Source organism: Guillardia theta, assembly GCF_000315625.1.
Source record: "Guillardia theta CCMP2712 unplaced genomic scaffold GUITHscaffold_24, whole genome shotgun sequence".
In the NCBI taxonomy this organism is placed as follows: domain Eukaryota; class Cryptophyceae; order Pyrenomonadales; family Geminigeraceae; genus Guillardia; species Guillardia theta.
In genome coordinates this window covers 141,885-158,057 of record NW_005434650.1, presented here as the reverse complement: position 1 = coordinate 158,057, position 16,173 = coordinate 141,885, and the positions used below count along the sequence as shown (strand labels likewise).

The following is a 16,173-nucleotide window of genomic DNA, read 5'->3' as shown; positions in this document are numbered from 1 at the left end:
CTTCTTCGTCCGAGGACGGGATGAGGAACAGGAGCAGGGCTCGATCTCTTGATCGCCAGCTGGCTCCGGCAAGAGTCTCTTTGTTCCTCTGCACTGGCCAACATGTCGCTCGCTCTCCTCCTCCTCCCGCCATCACCCCAGCAGATCCCAACATCACCGCCATTGCGACCATCCCCCGCATCTCTCGCAGGTCGCCCCCGTCCCCGCTCCCGGAATCAAGGCCTCACACTGGGCTCGCCTCGGAGTGGCACGCGGCGGCCCGGCCCGGGGCCGCGGCCGCACGGCAGTGCCCGGCGCCGGTGCGGCCCGCCGGCTCAGTGACCGGTGACCCTACCGTAGTACCGTCCGTACCGTACGCACGCGGCACTGGCGGCCACGAAGCCTCCGAAGTCAGCACCGGGGGTGCCAGAGAGACCTCTCGCCCGGCCCCGGGCTTGGGCCTGGCAGTAGTACAGTGGGTGAGTTGCAGATGCCATCGAAAAAACACATCAAGTTGTAATGCACAAAAATTGACTGAAAGACTGAAGACTGCGATGAGTTGTAAAGGCAAGAGAGTCGAGGAGAGTCGAGGTCATCACCGCTGGTTACTAGTTACACATGGCGGTCTGGTCATCTGAGAGGATCATCGAGCTGCTTCATCTGCAGTTGGAATAGTGAGAACGAGCAGGAGCGTCTGACACTTCTCAGTCACCTTGGCCGGGGCCAGCTGTATGTCGCTGTCAGAAAGCGCTCGTCTTGGAGGGTGCGACACCGTCTGCTGGGAAGGATAAGTTCACGCGTCAGCCATCCAATCTACTCCACCTTCTCTTGCTGCTGCTGCTCCTCCTCCTCTATCTCCCCCTCCAAATCTCGGGGGCTCCTTCCTTCCTTCTGCGCTTTCTCAAGATCCTGCAATGGAATCTCAGCAGCAGAAGAGCAGATTGTCGGCTCACCATCAGGATCTGGCTGGGGAGGCTTTCATTGCTTTTCGACCCCGCCGGTCGGATGAGCCGCATAGGAACTTCGGGCAGGTTCGGAAGGTCTGATATCTTGTTCTTGACAAGCCTCTTCGCCTTCTTGGCGTATTGCGTGCCCTGCCGCGAGGTGAGAACTGGAGGAGGGGGAGCAGAGGAGGAGTGGGCAAGAAGGGTTGCGAGGAGAGATAAGGAGAAAGCAGGAGACGCAACCTCAACGATCACGTCGGTTGGGAGCATCTGCTTGACGGCTGTTGAGGCAGGAAGTTTGTGGGCTAGAGTCTCCTGCTCCCAAGGTCACTGGGGGATTGCGGTAGCGCTACTTCTCCTCACCTTGAGGTACTCGCTGAGTTTCCCTCCTCGTTGGAAATCGCGATATGAGAAGATAACATGAAAGAGCAGCCCATAGACGAACATCTCGGCACAGATAAGGAGGTTCTGAAGGCCTTTCGCCACGTCCTCAGCTGAGCATCAAGTCAGCATCGAAGAGAAGAAGCTACGAACAAGTCGCAGCACCTGAGTAGTCGAGGACGGGATTGAGCATGTGGTTGGAGGCAGCAAACATGATCAAAATCCCCTGATAGAAATGTCATTGATGTGTAATCCTCCGACCCTCCCAGTCCTCCCCCAGTTCCTTCTCAACCACCCGTCGATCTCATCGTCTCAAGTTGATACTCTTTAAAATCCTCCTCAATGCTTTCTTCATGCTCCTCACAACGACATGGAGTCTTACCTGCCACCATGATACAAAAACTACTGCTTTCACAACCAAAAATTTGGGGAGGGGTCCGATGGCAGAAAGTTCTTCAGCAAGCTCCTTGTAGAACAGGATCAAGCAGTAAAGGGCCCAGCACTGCACACAGAGTGAATCAGGAGAGGGAATGCAGGTAATTGATCGATTACTTGACTAGTGTTGACAAGGATCAGATAGTAGATGTAGAACTTGTTCAAATCATATGTTCCTTCCCCGTACAGATGAAAATGCTCCAAAATACAAGCCACAACAGCTGAGACCGTTCGAATAAAGACGTACTGAGAGTTCAGTAAGACCAATCAAAACTACAATATCCTTCATGTGCATACCTGCCAAACACCCAAGGAACATCTCGTCAAAAATTGGGCGTCAAGTCGCCACGCAGTCATGCAGCAACAGGGCCACAACATGATTGCCTTTCCCCTGCCCTTCTTCTCAGCAACTCGCTTCAGTCGAGCAACAGCTCCTGCAAGAGATTCAATATGAGCAACGACGGCGAACCAACCTTACGAGGCTTTTCGCCCAAAAATTCGCGCATGAGCTTGAAGAACGAGTAAACCACATAGGATTCGTACGCCTGTCACGTTGAGATTACAGCGATGCGCAAGCAAACCAATAGCAGGATTCTTGTGTCTCTCTTGCTCCCTGTCTCACCTCTCGCATGGTCTCAAGGTATATCTTTTGTTCGTTGAAGCGGAGTGCCAACCATGATTCTACTGCATAGATAGGAATCATCCACAAAATCCGAACGTAATGTCGTTGGAGCGGCGACACGTAGTGTATGATATGAAAGTGTATGTCCTGAAGTGCCAAAGGGACCTGCAGTATGGGACAAGTGAGAAGGAACAAGCATCAAGCGACACTCTTCCATACCGCTGCCATGACGAAAATGGCCCCGATAACCCATGCAATCACATGTTGCTCGTACTCATGCACGATGAACTGCCAGAGCACTATGCCCGCCAATGCGATGACGAGCAAGTAGGTGATCCCCAACATGGAAGCACTAGTAGCCACCCAGAAAGCGTCTGGGGTAACCCCATACAGGACCTGCGTGTCTTCAACTGGTACTTCATCTACGCTTAGTGAATCGTTTGACTTGGGAACTTGACTGATCCCATTCACGTCAGGGGAGTCTGGCTCCGTGGTCTCGGCCTCAGCGACACTCTGATCCAGAACGATCTCCTCAAGCTCAATCTCGTGATGCAAGCTTGCTGCATTGGAACTTAACGGAGCCTTTTCCACTTTTCGATTTGCTTTGTCCTCTTTCTTCTTGATCTTCACAGCCGTCTTATCTGCTTCACGAGGTGCCATCTCAAGACGACACGTGTATGTTGTACTGTCGTGTAAGCCCAATGGTCGTGAAACAGCCAATGGATGCTGTACAGCTTGAGATCCTTCGGACAGGAAGCTAAAGCATGTTCACGAAAATTCTCTCGATTCCTCCGACGGCCTGGCTGAATTTTTCTTTTCGTTTTCACAAGGTCGGACCAACATCTTCCTTCTGTCTCTTCCTCAGTATGAATACCTCATACTCCTCCTCCTCCTCCTCCTCCTCCCTCCCCATCCTCTGCTGTTACCCAGTCCCGACCAACATTGTCGGTCTCCTCCCCCATCAGATGGGGGACTACCAACCAACCCCCTTTTATCTCGACCCCTCCCCTCTAGCGATGACCCCATATTATCCAATGCATAACCCACCCTTTTGACCTTCATACTACCCAACTTGTATACCTTCACCCCACTTGTAGAAGGACTACGGCAGGGGGCGTTAAGGGGTGGTTTAGCTCAGGAAAATCACCCCTTTTGTTTCCATTAGTACCCCTTATTTTCATAATTAAATCGAGATAAAGAAGGGGGTGACATAGTACCCTCACCCCTTGAAAAATTGAGTTTTGTTCCCTACAAACACCCTACCCTACCCCACCTGAAGAAGTTACTACACCACCTTGGAGCTTACCTCTTTTTTGCCGAAGTACCCTCCCCTCATGGTGCCGTGAACGGTGTTCTACTACCCGGTCTAATTCGATTTCATTTCAGTACCCACCCCCTTGAATAGAAAATCATTTGTTTCACCCTACCCCGAAACGAAATTTCACTGTACCCCACCACCACCATGTCTCAAGATTCTCTGGCATTTGTAGGGTGGGGTACTTAGCCAGCTAGCCCGAGCCCGGGGCCGGGAACCCGGCGGCCCGACGGACGCAAATCCGGAAGAAGGTCGTTATTTTCCGTTATTCTGTGTCGATACGCGGGCGCAAGTCGGTGACAAGTTTATGTCGAGAAACATTTCTGAGGAGGGGTCTATTGCAAACCAATCGCTTCCAGTTTGAAAATGAATTAGGAACAGAGGGCCATACACCCCTCTAAAATAGGCCATCATTGAAATATTTCGTATTGTTATCCAAAGTTTTGAAAACAATTAGAATTCAGTACAGTTCCATTGGACCCTGTCATACCACCACTGCCCATCGAGAAGAAGTACCGGTCTCTTCCTATTGAGTACACCCTTCTCCGAAGGGGTGGTATACTCCACCCTACCCCACCCTTCCTGAATCCGCACAATGCTCTCCCGCGCAGTGCTCGCCACCGCCATGCTCGGCTCTGCCGCCGCCTTTTCCCCCTCCATGTCCATGGACATGGGACGTAGAGAGGTCGTTCAGACTGGAGCTGCCGCCGCCGCCGTTGCTCCATTCCTGAAGGCCAAGCCGGCTGGTGCATATTACCCCAAGGACTCCCTTGCTCCCGTCATCACCACCTTCGATCACCAGTGAGTTACTGCACTATGACTTCTTCATCCATCTCTTTTGTTGCCCGGTAGTCGTTTTGGCCCATGGTTGATGGCTATGGGAACAGGTTCTGCGATCGTGCCCCCAAGGAGTACGTCGGACCCGCTTCCGGCGACGAGGACGACAACCGCTGCGTGAAGGTTGCTCTCAGCAAGATCACTGTCAGCGAGACCGAGGCTGCTGCTGCCCTCCAAGAGTTCATCTCTTACAGGGCCAAGGGGATTGATGGTGACTTCAGGGGAGTTGTGAGGAGGTCAGCAGAAATGTATATGACCTAACTCGCTCGCTCATATGCATTTGTTTCAGCGATGCTGTTGGCAGTGCCCCAGCGGCGTCCGAGGACAAGGGGGTATAGAATAGAACCTTTTCACTAATCTTCTTGCATCGCTCAAACATGATCAGGGCTTGTTCTCCAAGAAGGCTGACAAGAAGGCTGACGCCAAGAGCAACGTAAGCGGCTCTTCATGTTTTCTCAGTGAATGTGGTGTGATGTTTGAATCTGCAGGACAAGAAGAAGGGTGGTCTCTTCGGATTTGGTGGATAAATTGCATGCTCTACTTCGAGAATGCGTCGTCCGATGCTCGAAATTCTGGGTCAGAATGACATTAAAGCCAATGAATTTGATCTTTGTTTCGAACATGTCGAAGGATGATAAGGATAATACGAATATTTCAAGTGATTTGCGGTTTATGTTTATTGATTCATCGCTTGTCTTTCTGCTTTGCATTCAAACAATCTTGAAACTGCTTCATTACCTGCCGCATAACTGTTAGCATCAGTTGTGATGAGCTTCACTCAATAACGTACTTGAGCACACGCACGGAAGTCACGATTAGTGTCGAAGCTCAAACAATTTTCCATCGCCTTGTACTCTTCTTCACATCCTGTCCTCCGGATTACACCGTCAATGACCTGCATTCGGGTTACTTGGACAGCTTCACCAACAACGCGAACGGTTACATCCTCTTCGTCGTCAACAGGGTTGGTACTGGACATAGATCCAACAATTCTGGCACATACGATTCAAACGAAACAAAATCCCCATTGCTAAGAAGAAGCCATCTGTTTTCTGTATGTGTTCAAGCTGATGCAACCCATAGACTAGACTTCCACGAGTTCAGTACTCCATCAGTACTCCGTATGATAGCCGGTACGAAAAAGATGATCATGTATAGTTGTGAATTTGGATTTCGCATTATATTAGATATGATGTATGAGCTCACAAGGAAGGGTTAGAAGCTTACGAAACATCACCTTCAATCCATCTCAGGATGAGGATAAGGACATAGATTGGAGCTGAAAGCACACGATCTTCAACACCACTCTGATTCTGCTTGCTCTTATCATGTCGAGTCGTACGAAAACTCAAATTTTTTTGACAGCTTGCTCACCCTGAACAGAGGCACCCTGGAGCGAACTAACATGTCCACAGCTGGAACAAACATTTCTAGGTCATCATCAAACTTTTCATGAAACGAATTCATCATGACAAGAAGGGAGACAAAGGAGAAGTTCAGTGAGAGCCATGCGTCATCCAGTAGGACAGGGAGGAGCAAGGAGTCGAGACAGCCATGGAGATCGCTGCTGAACGAGGCTGACGCATTTGCAGGCTGGCATTACAGATGAGCCTCCACTCCGGGATTGTTTTGAAATTTTTGTATCAAAATTACAAATGTTACATGTGTAATTTGAAAGGATCATTTGAAATCGTCAAGAAGCATTCGGCAGTGACACTGATCCGATCCTTCGAAGTTGCTGCCGCAGTGCGCTGACCGTGGAATCGATCCGGCAGCAGACATCAGTACTGGACACCGTCGGCTGTCAGCCCATGGTCAGGCGCAGAGGGTCACGGCTGCTTCAACGGCATCAGGGCGACATGATACAGTGAGGCTCCCTGAGGCTTGACAGTGTCTCAGTGGCCAGTGACAACACATTCCGCCGCAGGTAATGACGGACGCACGGCGCATTACTGTTATCCTTTCGTCCATTCTCCTTTCTGAGAGTCTGTCCTCTCCATTTGACTGTAGCTGCGGCATGGTGACCCATCGTGAATTCACCGCTCAAACCGGATGGGCCGGCAGGTAGATTGAATGTACGGTCCCTCAGGGACCGTCGGCGGCTTACTACACGCTGACCGTCAGGTATTTCTCAAGTCATCCGACACGGAGCTCTAGTTCACAGCTTTATGAAGCGTATCAGAGTGACAACAACAAGTACTTGCTGATCCGATCGTCTTTCTCCTTGCGCTCAATCGCCATGTCAGGGGAATAGAACTTCAAGAACGGATCGCGTCGCGCATAGTTGCCAGTTTGCCCGTGAAGGCACCTGCAGTGATGGAGTCAGGATCAACTAGACCAAACATCATCAACAGCAAGCAACAATACTCGCCTTCATCCGGCAGCTTCTCTGGGCGCGGGTTGCCCGTCGCTCTGTTTTCTTCGATGCTCTGCTTGCGGACATCAACGTCTCAGGAAACGGTAAGAGAGGGTGCTTGCCTTTGCCCAGCTGCTGGTGTAGTCTCCTTCCCTTCTCGGGATGATGTGAAAGTGCACGTGAGGAACCTCTTGACCTGAGATCTTGCCGTTGTTGCAGATAACATTGTAATCTGCACACCCAGTTGCCTGCTCGGCAACTCTCAGTGCAGCAATATCAACAACAACTTGCTCAGTTTTGCCTCAGTCCTTTCTTTCCCATGTATACCACTACCTCTACATAATCCTTACAAACATACAAATCTTTTGCATCATCGATTCCTCATCTTTGACGCTTTCATCCTGACCACCAACAACAATCTCCACCACTAGAGGAGGTAGCGAAGAGTTCGAAGTGCAGAAAAAGGACGCAGTGGGGGCGGGAGGACAGGCATAATTCTGAGAAGAGGAGGAAAACAACTTACAGCTACTACTTTCGCCGCAACCTTGGACAAGGCAGCGCCAACAGCGGCTGCTGTCTCCCCACTCATCTCGTGAACCTTTTCCACCTGCTCCTTTGGAACCACTAAGGTGTGCCCGTCAACCTGAGCCTCTTGTCAGCCATGCAAGTGAGTAGCTCCTATCATTCTCGTGTAACCACCTGAGGGAACTTGTCCAAGAACGCCATGACCTTCTCGTCCTCGTACACAATCTTGGCAACATGGTCAGATTAGGAAGTGACGTCAGCATCAACTTGGCACCATCCTACTGGCTGATACCATCCTCTCGATGACTTCACACCTCCTCTCTCCCTCCTCTCTCCCTCCTCTCTCCCTCCTCTCTCCCTCCTCTCTCCCTCCTCTCTCCCTCCTCTCTCCCTCCTCTCTCCCTCCCTTCTCCCTCCTCTCTCCCTCCGCTCTCCCTCCGCTCTCCCTCCTCTCTCCCTCCTCTCTCCCTCCTCTCCCTCCTCTCTCCCTCCTCTCTCCCTCCTCTCTCCCTCCTCTCTCCCTCCTTCCATCCTCACCTGCTCGGGAAAGTTGCCCGGCCGGACGCGCATGAGCATGGAGAAGAGCGACTCGCTCATTGTGCTAGCCTCCGGAAATCCAGAACAAGTCCAGGGGAATCGATGAGGGGTATGAGAGGGGATGGGGTGCAATTTTCACCTCCGTCGGGTCCGCCTCATGGAGTAATAGTAAACACATAACGGAGCTGGACTCGTGTAACGGTTGTCCTACCTGGGTATCTTGGGACACTAGCAGATGTAAGACCTCCAGAGCTTCCTAGGACCAATTGACTACCCACCCTCTTCTAGAAGTACTACCCTTGCAAGGAGGCTGTATCACCCCCCATGCAGACCAGCATCACCCAAGCATTCTCCACCCACCCCCTTGTCTTCACGCTTTCCACGCCCTTCACAACCTCCCCCTCGCCTTTCCGCTCTCCCTGCTGCTTGGTTGTTGACCCTCCCCTGCCCCCCCGCGCTTGTCCTTTCGTTCTAGCCGCTACAGATTGCTACAGCTTGAGTTGCAAGCATGTCGACAAACCTCCAGCGATTGTCCAAGAAGGCTCCAGAAGGTTGGGACGAGGTTCTTCCAACCTTGGAAATGTTTGAGAACAGGATGAAAGATGCCGTAAACGAATCGCATGAAGGGAAACGCAAGCATGAGTCGACATGGCCCATCCACAGGATTCATTATGAGAAGAGCAGGTACATCTATGAGCTTTATTACACCAAAAAGGAGATCTCGAGAGAGCTCCTTGATTTCTGTATCCGAGAGAAGGTGGTGGATGGAAATCTAATGGCTAAGTGGAAGAAACCAGGGTACGAATTCCTCTGCTCTCTGGCTGCTATCAACAAAGGATCCACAAACTTTGGCACCACAAACGTTTGCAGGGTGCCCCTCCGTTTGCGCAGCGGAAAGATCACTCCATCTGTCGTAACGGGGTGCATCAGTTGCGCTTCCTGCGACAAAGGAGCTCCTATCTGGTGGAACAGCAACATCGAAGGTAGGGCGGGTGGATCCAAAAGGGCTGCAGACGCAGAAGAGGACGAAGAGGTTGAGAAAAGGGCGGCGATGCTCCGAGGAGAAGGAGGAAGCGACGCGAAGCGCAGTCGAACTGGAGACACGTTGGATTGAAGATGTGCTCCGCTATATTTCGGTCCACCACGAAGAATACTCGTAGTCTGTTTTGCACCTGTTGTAACGTCGTAAGATTGAACAGATTCTGTTCTTCGGTTGATAATCGAAACGTTGGATTTATTTGCTGCTGTGTGCGATGTGAAGATTCATCACCCAACATATTTTTCGTCCTTGTATTGTCACAGAAACAAAAATATCGATAATCAGAACTACTTATTGCACATTAGCCGTAATGGCATATCTCTACTCATGATGTAACGAAAAAAATTCAAACAATTCCTCAACACCCATGCTCCTCAAAGAAGGTCGCCAACACCACGACCAAAGATTTTCTGGAAGTCCTCTGGATTCATGCTCCGGCGTAACTCTCTCAGGACGGCTGCATCTTCTAGATCGATATTGTAATCATGCAAGCGAGGTTTGAGATCGTCAGAAAGCTCTTCTAGAATCTCCATAGCAAAGTCAATGTGATCTTCCTCCTCCTCATCCAGTTCCTTCTGAATATTGTGGACCTCATCATCATCTTTTTTGACGACCCAATCTCTAACAGGATTAGACTTCACGTTCCTGATTGCCAAGCCTTGAAGATGTGCCGGGATCTTGTTCAAGTAGGACTTTGCAGCACCAGTCGATGCTGCTCCTCCTTCCATCCTGATGTGTTGCCTTGGCCGATTCCGAATTCTGCATGATCCATCTGAACTCATACGAGATGACCTTGATAAGCTACAAGATGTCTTCAACAAAGCCCCTCCGTTGAAAGAAAATCCAGTGCACATTGCAACAAAAGCAAAGATTGCCACCCATTGAAGAAGAGTACAAGTCATCCTCTTGCAATTCCACTCGGTATCGTTTCAATCAACAAGACAGGCTCTCCTAGCAGCGTTCAACAGTCAAGGTAGACTGCAAGCACTATGCGATCTGTCGATTGCGCGAGGGTCAAAGATGGTCCTTCAATGCCAGAGGGTCAACTTGTACAAAGTGTGACCGGCAAAACGGATGTGAAGGGATTCAGAGACCTGAAGTGTCAGTACAAGATTCGGCAAGACAGCCGAAATAAATGCTAACTCTAAGAGGAGATGAAAGGATGACAGGGAGGGCGAGAAGGGACGAACAAGTGGAGGATGAACGGAGAAAGGAGGCGCCAGAGAACAGCGCTCGACAAGGGGGGGGGGCGGGCTGTAATAAAGAGCTAAAATCTTCAATATGTGACAAAATAATTTAAGGTGTACCTGATCTGTGTCAGAATTTATATATCTATACATACCTTTACAAATTTTCCTAAAACAAGATTGTTATGAGGTACATCAAAGGCCTTGAAGTACAATCCACAACAGGTACCTTGTGATATACTTTAGTCGTAACAAACTGCTGGAAAGGTACAAACAATACAGTACTTACCTATTTATAAGCTTTTTATTATTCACCACTAAAACGTAACTTTTATAAATTTTCTTGGTTGGCGGCCGCCAGCTAAAGAGATAAGTGGGGTAGGGGTACCCACCCTGAAGAGTTAAGCAGGTTCAGTAGGAGGGGGCAGGGTGCAGGGCCAGTGAACAATGTTGGGGTGGTTGGAACAACCGCATGCAGGTAGGGGTGGTCCACACTGACAGAGTGTGCCATCTCGTAACCCCTGCACATCATCAGCAGCAAGGAGGGGGTAGTTTGAGAGGGAGCTGACGTACCCCCTATTGCCTGGTCTTAGTATTTTACCGCGTCCTAGGACCTTCATATCCTGTTCTAGGAAGAGACGTAGGAGGGAGTGAGTAGTAAACCGGTAGGGTAAGGACCCACCCACCGGGATTGCTTGGTGGCTATAACAGGACCCTGGGTGGTTGGAAGGTAGGACCTCACCCCTTCCTCCCCAACAGCCTCACTACAGCAAGGGGGGTAAGGGGTAGAGATTGACCTCGTCTTTAGTGAGGTGGGTACTTTTGCAGGTGGTCCCATATATGTGGATAGGGGTGATAGAAATAAAGAGGGTGGTGGGGTGGTGGGGTACTCATGTGGGGTAGAAACCATGAGGTCCTGAGAGGTTCGCCCATGGTCAGTTGATTTTCGTGGGGTAGTCAATTTCTTCCTACAGGGTGGGTAGCGAAAATTTTCACTTGATGGGGTAGGGTATACACTCGAAGCTAGAGGGGTAGGGTAGTATCATGAAATTTTGTATGGTAGAGCATGGGGTATACCTTGGTGGGGTGTTAGTGAGTACAGATGTAGTGGGAGGGGTGGACAACCCCACGAGGGGTGCAGAGGTATGGAAGAAGGAGGAGTCGGCGTGGAGCATGAAAACATGTGGGTAGTAGGGGTAGAAAGGGGGGGTAGTAATTGATAATTCTAGTGTGTTGAAGGACGAGGAGATATGGTAGTAGTGGGTAGGGGTTGTAGAACAGCCACGGGTGCATAGTGAGGGGTATGGGTGGGTGAATTATTACGATAGCACGGGTACAAATGATTAGAATGGGGTGGTGGCATGTCGACGGATACATAACAGGGGTCATATGTGAGAGGGAGGGGTGTGAAGTACCACTAGGATATGTAAAAATATGGGGTACTTTTCTCTTGTTGAACGAGTTGTGATGTTGGTAGGTAGGTACTGGGGGGTTGGGAGGTCCTGGACTATGGGTCCAAGCACAAGGTGTTTCATGAGGGGGTAGGGGTAGGGGGTGGGGTCAGTGGGGGGGAGGGGGGGGCGAAGCGGCAGGGGATGGCGTCGGAGGGGAAGGAGTGTCAAGCGCTGCCCAAGAAAGTCGGTAAGAAGCGATGAGAGGAGAGAGGGGGGGATAATGCCTCAATGGACCTCCTGCGGTGCATTGAGCTCAGATAGGCGCGACAAAGTAGGGAAAGGGAGATGAAATGCCGAAAAGGTTGTAGGGATGTCTTCAACTCCAAGGGCAGAGTGGCGGCTGTGGGAGGAAAAGACTTTTCAAAACGAATAGGATTGATCGCCAAGAGTCGGCAAGATAGTCTTTGAATCCCTTGAGGGGATTCGTGAACGCTGTTAGTCCCTGTCAAGGATAGCAAAAAAAAAAAATTGGAGTTCACGACTGTAGAGGAAACTAGATAGTTGAAGATTTCGAGAAATGCAATTCGTTCTATCCTCGATCCTTCCTGGGGCAATGCTCGCCTAGACCTATCCAGCATGACTCATATCTACATTTGTCATAACCCATGCATGCAGGCCCGCAGGACTTCGAGAGGATCAAGCTGATTGGGCAAGGAGATGTTGGAAAGGTTTATCTGGTTCGCCTGAAGAACAGCACGAACTATTTTGCGATGAAAGTCTTGTCGAAGCAGGAAATGATTGCAAGAAATAAGGTTGGCCCCTTCTTTCTTCTATGAAATAGATTGTTGACAATGTTTTCGTTCCTGTGTGCAGCTAAAGCGATGTCTCACCGAAAGGGAAATCCTTGCTACAGTGGATTATCCCTTCATTGTCACGCTCTACTATTGCTTTCAAAGCCCTGATCACCTCTTCCTCGTCATGGATTACTGTGCGGGCGGAGAATTCTTCAGGATGCTGAAGAGTCAGCCTGAGCGCAGAATTCCAGAAGACTGGGTGCGCTTCTATGCCGCAGAAGTGCTCCTTGCCTTAGGTCTGAAATGTTGAAACCTCTCTCGCCCATCCTGATCCTTCATTTGTAATTAGAATACTTGCACACCTGCGGATTCATCTATAGAGATCTGAAGCCCGAGAATATTTTGCTACATGAAAGTGGACACATCATGTTAACAGATTTCGACCTTTCAAAGCAAGCCGCAGTGACAGCTCCAGTTGTCAAGCAGTCATTCATGAGTGGTCTGTTTGGAGGAGATAAGAGGCCAGGAGCAGGACAAATTATGATAGACACAAACTCCTTTGTGGGCACGGAGGAGTACATTGCGCCTGAAGTTATCAAGGGCTCGGGGCAGTCTTCGGCTGTTGACTGGTGGACCTTTGGAATTCTGATCTACGAGATGGCTGTAAGATTACTGTGAAGGAGACGTCACGTATGACGATACCTACAGTATGGCTTCACTCCTTTCAAGGGCGACACTCAGCACGCGACATTCTCGAATATCTGTTCATCGGACCGGATCAACATCCCTGAAAAACCTGAGGTTGATCGGAATGGAGTAAAGCTTTACAGCCTGATATTCTGAACAGCTAAGCAACGCTTTCAAGAAGATGATTCGAGCGCTGTTGGCACGAGAACCCTCGAAGCGTCTGGGGTCAAAGCAGGGCGTGAGTGTGTCCGACATATTTGAAGAACGAACTCAATTTCTGTGCAGGCTGGCGAGCTTAAGAAATGCGAATTCTTACAAGATGTCAAGTGGGATTCTATTCGAAAGATGACACCTCCGTATGCCTTTATCTTGGTCCTTGTCGAGGAGTGTTTGACCCAAACCTCCAGGTATCTCCCTCCTGTGCAAGATCCAGTCGAACTGGCACAGAAGGCGACTTCTATCCGAGACACCCCCGATGCCCAGCTAGACTCGTGCCTTGCATGGGCCCCAGAAGTTATCAGTGCACACCAGCGGGCGCAAAAAGCGAAGGAGGCGAAAGATTCTGCTCATCGACATCCAGAAGGCAAGGACGGAGGATCAGCTGGATCATCCTCTTCACCGCAGGCTGGCAAGGGTGAGACCGTCATATTCATTCTTCTGATCACACTGAGCTCATGGTACAGACGAGAAGTCGAAGGCCGCAGATGAAGTGTCAGAATCCATGTCCAAGATGGACGTCAAGTCGTCATAGGCTTAATTGTGCCCGGCCCTCCTCGTGTTCGACGGAACGTAGAGGATTGTCCGGGCCCGCACGGCTTTGGCGAGATCGTTGTGTGGAGACATCGTCGGGCGAGATTTTAACGATGCTTCAATGAATCATATTCCGATTCTTGTCATGGGATGGTTGCATGAGATTGAGGGAGAGTGGAGGGACGTTTGACAAGAAGCAGTTGAGAAACGTAGAAAGTTTTCTAAGAGTGATCCTGTGGCTTGTTACATCTCTTTCCCCTCCCGTAGATTGTCTGCATTTCTCTCGTCACCGCATGTCCGCTGGTGGGGAACTGGAAGTCATTGAGATCCTGCACATCTCGTCACCCCAGTGTGCAAGGGGAGGAGCAAGGGACAACTCACGATCGATGACTTCGTTCCCTTTCGAGGTGGGATTGGGAGACCGGAGGCTATAGCCTCCTGCACTTTTGCGGCCCGATCGAAGAAGGGAGTAGCCTGAGCATCGGTCAGGAACAAACCCAGTAACGCGCTGAAACTTTCAAGTCACCTCGATCTTTGACCAGCGATCAAGCGGCAGGATCTCGCGCCCGATCTTCTCTTCCTCGAGCTCGAGAACAACATCCCCGCCAACTGATCTCGCTGCCTTGGCTTCTGCCTGCATTTTCTCCAGGTCGCGCTTGATGGGGTCTGGGACGGGATTGCCGAAGCGATCTGTGAAGCCTGGGCCGTTGGAGAGCTTAGCAGGTTTGGCACGGTACCTGAAGAGAGAGAGTGAGTGAGGAATGAGGGGGAGGAGGGGAGGGGAGGAGACCTTAAGGTGTGTTTCTTCCAGGCAAAGGGGTTGTACTCGTTCTCTATGACTATATCGAGGAACAGACCTCCGTCTTTCGCACTGATCAGCAGCGTAAGCTTCAAGATAAGAGCGCATGCAACTCCCTCACCTTGCCGCATCTATGTATTTCTGGAACAAGTCTCTGCGCCTGGCAGCAATCTCCTCCTCCCCCATGGTGTCAATCTTATCCAACAACTGATCTTGAATCTTGTTGAAAACGCATTCTTTCCATTCTGTGTACAATGCCTTGCGCTTCTGTTGTGATGCGATATGCTTGTTGTGAAGGTATTCATCCAAATCGGCGAGGAAGGTTTCTGCTTCTTCTTTCAAGGTATGATAATTTTCTTGAAATTTTTCTTCATTCTTGATCTTCTGCTTCATCGCTCGCCTCTGCGTAAACATCAATCGCCGTTTGTTCTCCTCTTGCAACTGCAACTCTCTCTGTGCTCGACTCCATTCCATCAACGCCTGAGCTCTGTCTTCCCTCGTCTTGTTCTTGAGCGATGCCCTGGAGGCTCGCAGCTGCGACTTCTCATTCTCCTCCCTCACCTCCTCCTCGTGCGTTCGTCGCGTGACCTCGTCAAGAAGCGTTTGGTTGAAGCACTTCACTTGGCCTGCTACCACCCTCCCGATCGTGCGAGGCGGGACAGGATCTTTCGGCTGCAGCCTCCTGGGTTTTCTCTTCTCCATCTCGATGAAGTGGTTGTTCGCTGCATCCCAGGCAGGAGACACGGGGGGTTTCCCTTCATTCCAGTCCATCGTGTCGCCGAGTCTAGCACACTCACTCACAGAGTCACTCACGTTCACTCCAGTGTCATCAGAAGCCTTGAAGGTAATCGTTCAGAAGTTCGCTGACGGCCCCCGTCTGACCTGCCATCATTCAATCGTCAGGTTTACCGTGCTCAAAGTTCGTCAGTTCTCTCTGGCCCCAAGTCGGCATGATGATAAACTTGCGATCACTAGCCTACTAGCCTCATTCCTCATCCTCCGAGTTCCTTGTCCTGGTGCCTCCGAGAGGACAAGGAACTCGGATCGGATGACTCTGTGAGAAAGCTCGCATCTCAGACTCAGTGCTGCCGCCTCTGCTCTCCTTCGCGTCTTCGCCATTTACCTTTTCTTCAACGGATGTGTAGGCCCGGCCGGCCGCAGCTCCACATCTGCCCCGGCGCGGCACCCGGCGGGCCCCGGATGAGTCGCCGAGTCCGCGGCCGCCCGGCCCCCGGGCCCGGTTATCCGAGGGCCGCTGAGCCGCCGCTCAGTCACTGTGACTATGTCGGAGTCGATTGAGTCGCCCGAGTTTATATATAACGGAAATAACGGAAGCAAGAATCCTCTGGCAAGGTTTTGATGCGAGGAGGTCGAGGGGAGAGGAGAGGAGGAGGGAAGAGACAAGGAGAGAGAGAGAGTGAGATGCTGGTATGCTCAGCCAGAATAGCAATGATGAGATTCGAATGCGATGCGTGATCAGTCCCGGTGTGTAGACGCAAGTAGAACAAGAGGTATGATACCTGGCCGTCATTGCCCTTTGTGTTTAGCGCATGCAGTGAAGCGCTGAGCGTTGAATCAGAGAGGTTTGTAAC

At 50.8% G+C, this 16,173-nt stretch overlaps 7 protein-coding genes across 7 annotated transcripts; 3 read left to right on the top strand and 4 right to left on the bottom strand.

Moving 5' to 3' along the window:
* Positions 1 to 1,608: 1,608 nt before the first annotated feature.
* On the bottom strand, positions 1,609 to 2,706 carry GUITHDRAFT_69286 (hypothetical protein; the record flags this gene model as incomplete). The annotated part of the gene is made up of 6 exons (XM_005834679.1): positions 1,609 to 1,806; positions 1,857 to 1,985; positions 2,037 to 2,149; positions 2,209 to 2,284; positions 2,362 to 2,526; positions 2,581 to 2,706. 6 exons carry the CDS (start codon positions 2,704 to 2,706, stop codon positions 1,609 to 1,611), a joined length of 807 nt encoding a protein of 268 aa, XP_005834736.1.
* A 1,549-nt stretch (positions 2,707 to 4,255) lies between these two features.
* CPEA8 (phycoerythrin alpha subunit 8) lies at positions 4,256 to 5,174 on the top strand. The gene is made up of 5 exons (XM_005834678.1): positions 4,256 to 4,477; positions 4,564 to 4,749; positions 4,803 to 4,845; positions 4,899 to 4,946; positions 5,002 to 5,174. The coding sequence occupies exons 1-5, from the start codon at positions 4,272 to 4,274 to the stop codon at positions 5,038 to 5,040; spliced, it is 522 nt and encodes a 173-aa protein (XP_005834735.1). The 5' UTR covers positions 4,256 to 4,271; the 3' UTR covers positions 5,041 to 5,174.
* A 1,492-nt stretch (positions 5,175 to 6,666) lies between these two features.
* Positions 6,667 to 8,004, bottom strand: GUITHDRAFT_93798 (hypothetical protein). Its single transcript, XM_005834677.1, has 6 exons — positions 7,932 to 8,004; positions 7,569 to 7,619; positions 7,393 to 7,512; positions 6,992 to 7,117; positions 6,885 to 6,942; positions 6,667 to 6,821 (listed from the first exon to the last, which is right to left on the bottom strand). Exons 1-6 carry the CDS (start codon positions 7,989 to 7,991, stop codon positions 6,772 to 6,774), a joined length of 465 nt encoding a protein of 154 aa, XP_005834734.1. The 5' UTR covers positions 7,992 to 8,004; the 3' UTR covers positions 6,667 to 6,771.
* A 323-nt stretch (positions 8,005 to 8,327) lies between these two features.
* Positions 8,328 to 9,167, top strand: GUITHDRAFT_151956 (hypothetical protein). Its single transcript, XM_005834676.1, has one exon. It carries the CDS (start codon positions 8,440 to 8,442, stop codon positions 9,043 to 9,045), a length of 606 nt encoding a protein of 201 aa, XP_005834733.1. The 5' UTR covers positions 8,328 to 8,439; the 3' UTR covers positions 9,046 to 9,167.
* A 177-nt stretch (positions 9,168 to 9,344) lies between these two features.
* GUITHDRAFT_162564 (hypothetical protein) lies at positions 9,345 to 10,201 on the bottom strand (the record flags this gene model as incomplete). Its single annotated transcript, XM_005834675.1, has 1 exon — positions 9,345 to 10,201. Exon 1 carries the CDS (start codon positions 9,870 to 9,872, stop codon positions 9,345 to 9,347), a length of 528 nt encoding a protein of 175 aa, XP_005834732.1. The 5' UTR covers positions 9,873 to 10,201.
* Positions 10,202 to 11,752: 1,551 nt separating this feature from the next.
* On the top strand, positions 11,753 to 13,927 carry GUITHDRAFT_162563 (hypothetical protein; the record flags this gene model as incomplete). The annotated part of the gene is made up of 9 exons (XM_005834674.1): positions 11,753 to 11,798; positions 12,227 to 12,363; positions 12,425 to 12,641; positions 12,695 to 13,008; positions 13,054 to 13,146; positions 13,193 to 13,270; positions 13,318 to 13,388; positions 13,440 to 13,666; positions 13,716 to 13,927. 9 exons carry the CDS (start codon positions 11,753 to 11,755, stop codon positions 13,781 to 13,783), a joined length of 1,251 nt encoding a protein of 416 aa, XP_005834731.1. The 3' UTR covers positions 13,784 to 13,927.
* A 58-nt stretch (positions 13,928 to 13,985) lies between these two features.
* Positions 13,986 to 15,352, bottom strand: GUITHDRAFT_162562 (hypothetical protein; the record flags this gene model as incomplete). Its single annotated transcript, XM_005834673.1, has 5 exons — positions 13,986 to 14,111; positions 14,164 to 14,256; positions 14,309 to 14,519; positions 14,573 to 14,653; positions 14,703 to 15,352. The coding sequence occupies 5 exons, from the start codon at positions 15,350 to 15,352 to the stop codon at positions 14,004 to 14,006; spliced, it is 1,143 nt and encodes a 380-aa protein (XP_005834730.1). The 3' UTR covers positions 13,986 to 14,003.
* Between the last annotated feature and the right edge of the window lie 821 nt (positions 15,353 to 16,173).

Excerpts from the sequence above, each read along its gene's own strand:
- CPEA8 (XM_005834678.1), top strand. The coding sequence starts at position 4,272 with ATGCTCTCCCGCGCAGTGCTCGCCACCGCCATGCTCGGCTCTGCCGCC. Across the intron at positions 4,478-4,563 it reads ATCACCACCTTCGATCACCA|GTTCTGCGATCGTGCCCCCA; the intron begins GTGAGTTACTGC and ends CTATGGGAACAG. Across the intron at positions 4,846-4,898 it reads CGGCGTCCGAGGACAAGGGG|GGCTTGTTCTCCAAGAAGGC; the intron begins GTATAGAATAGA and ends AAACATGATCAG.
- GUITHDRAFT_93798 (XM_005834677.1), bottom strand. The coding sequence starts at position 7,991 with ATGAGCGAGTCGCTCTTCTCCATGCTCATGCGCGTCCGGCCGGGCAAC. Across the intron at positions 7,513-7,568 it reads TCTTGGACAAGTTCCCTCAG|GTTGACGGGCACACCTTAGT; the intron begins GTGGTTACACGA and ends CAAGAGGCTCAG. Across the intron at positions 6,943-6,991 it reads ACACCAGCAGCTGGGCAAAG|AGCATCGAAGAAAACAGAGC; the intron begins GCAAGCACCCTC and ends GTCCGCAAGCAG.
- GUITHDRAFT_151956 (XM_005834676.1), top strand. The coding sequence starts at position 8,440 with ATGTCGACAAACCTCCAGCGATTGTCCAAGAAGGCTCCAGAAGGTTGG.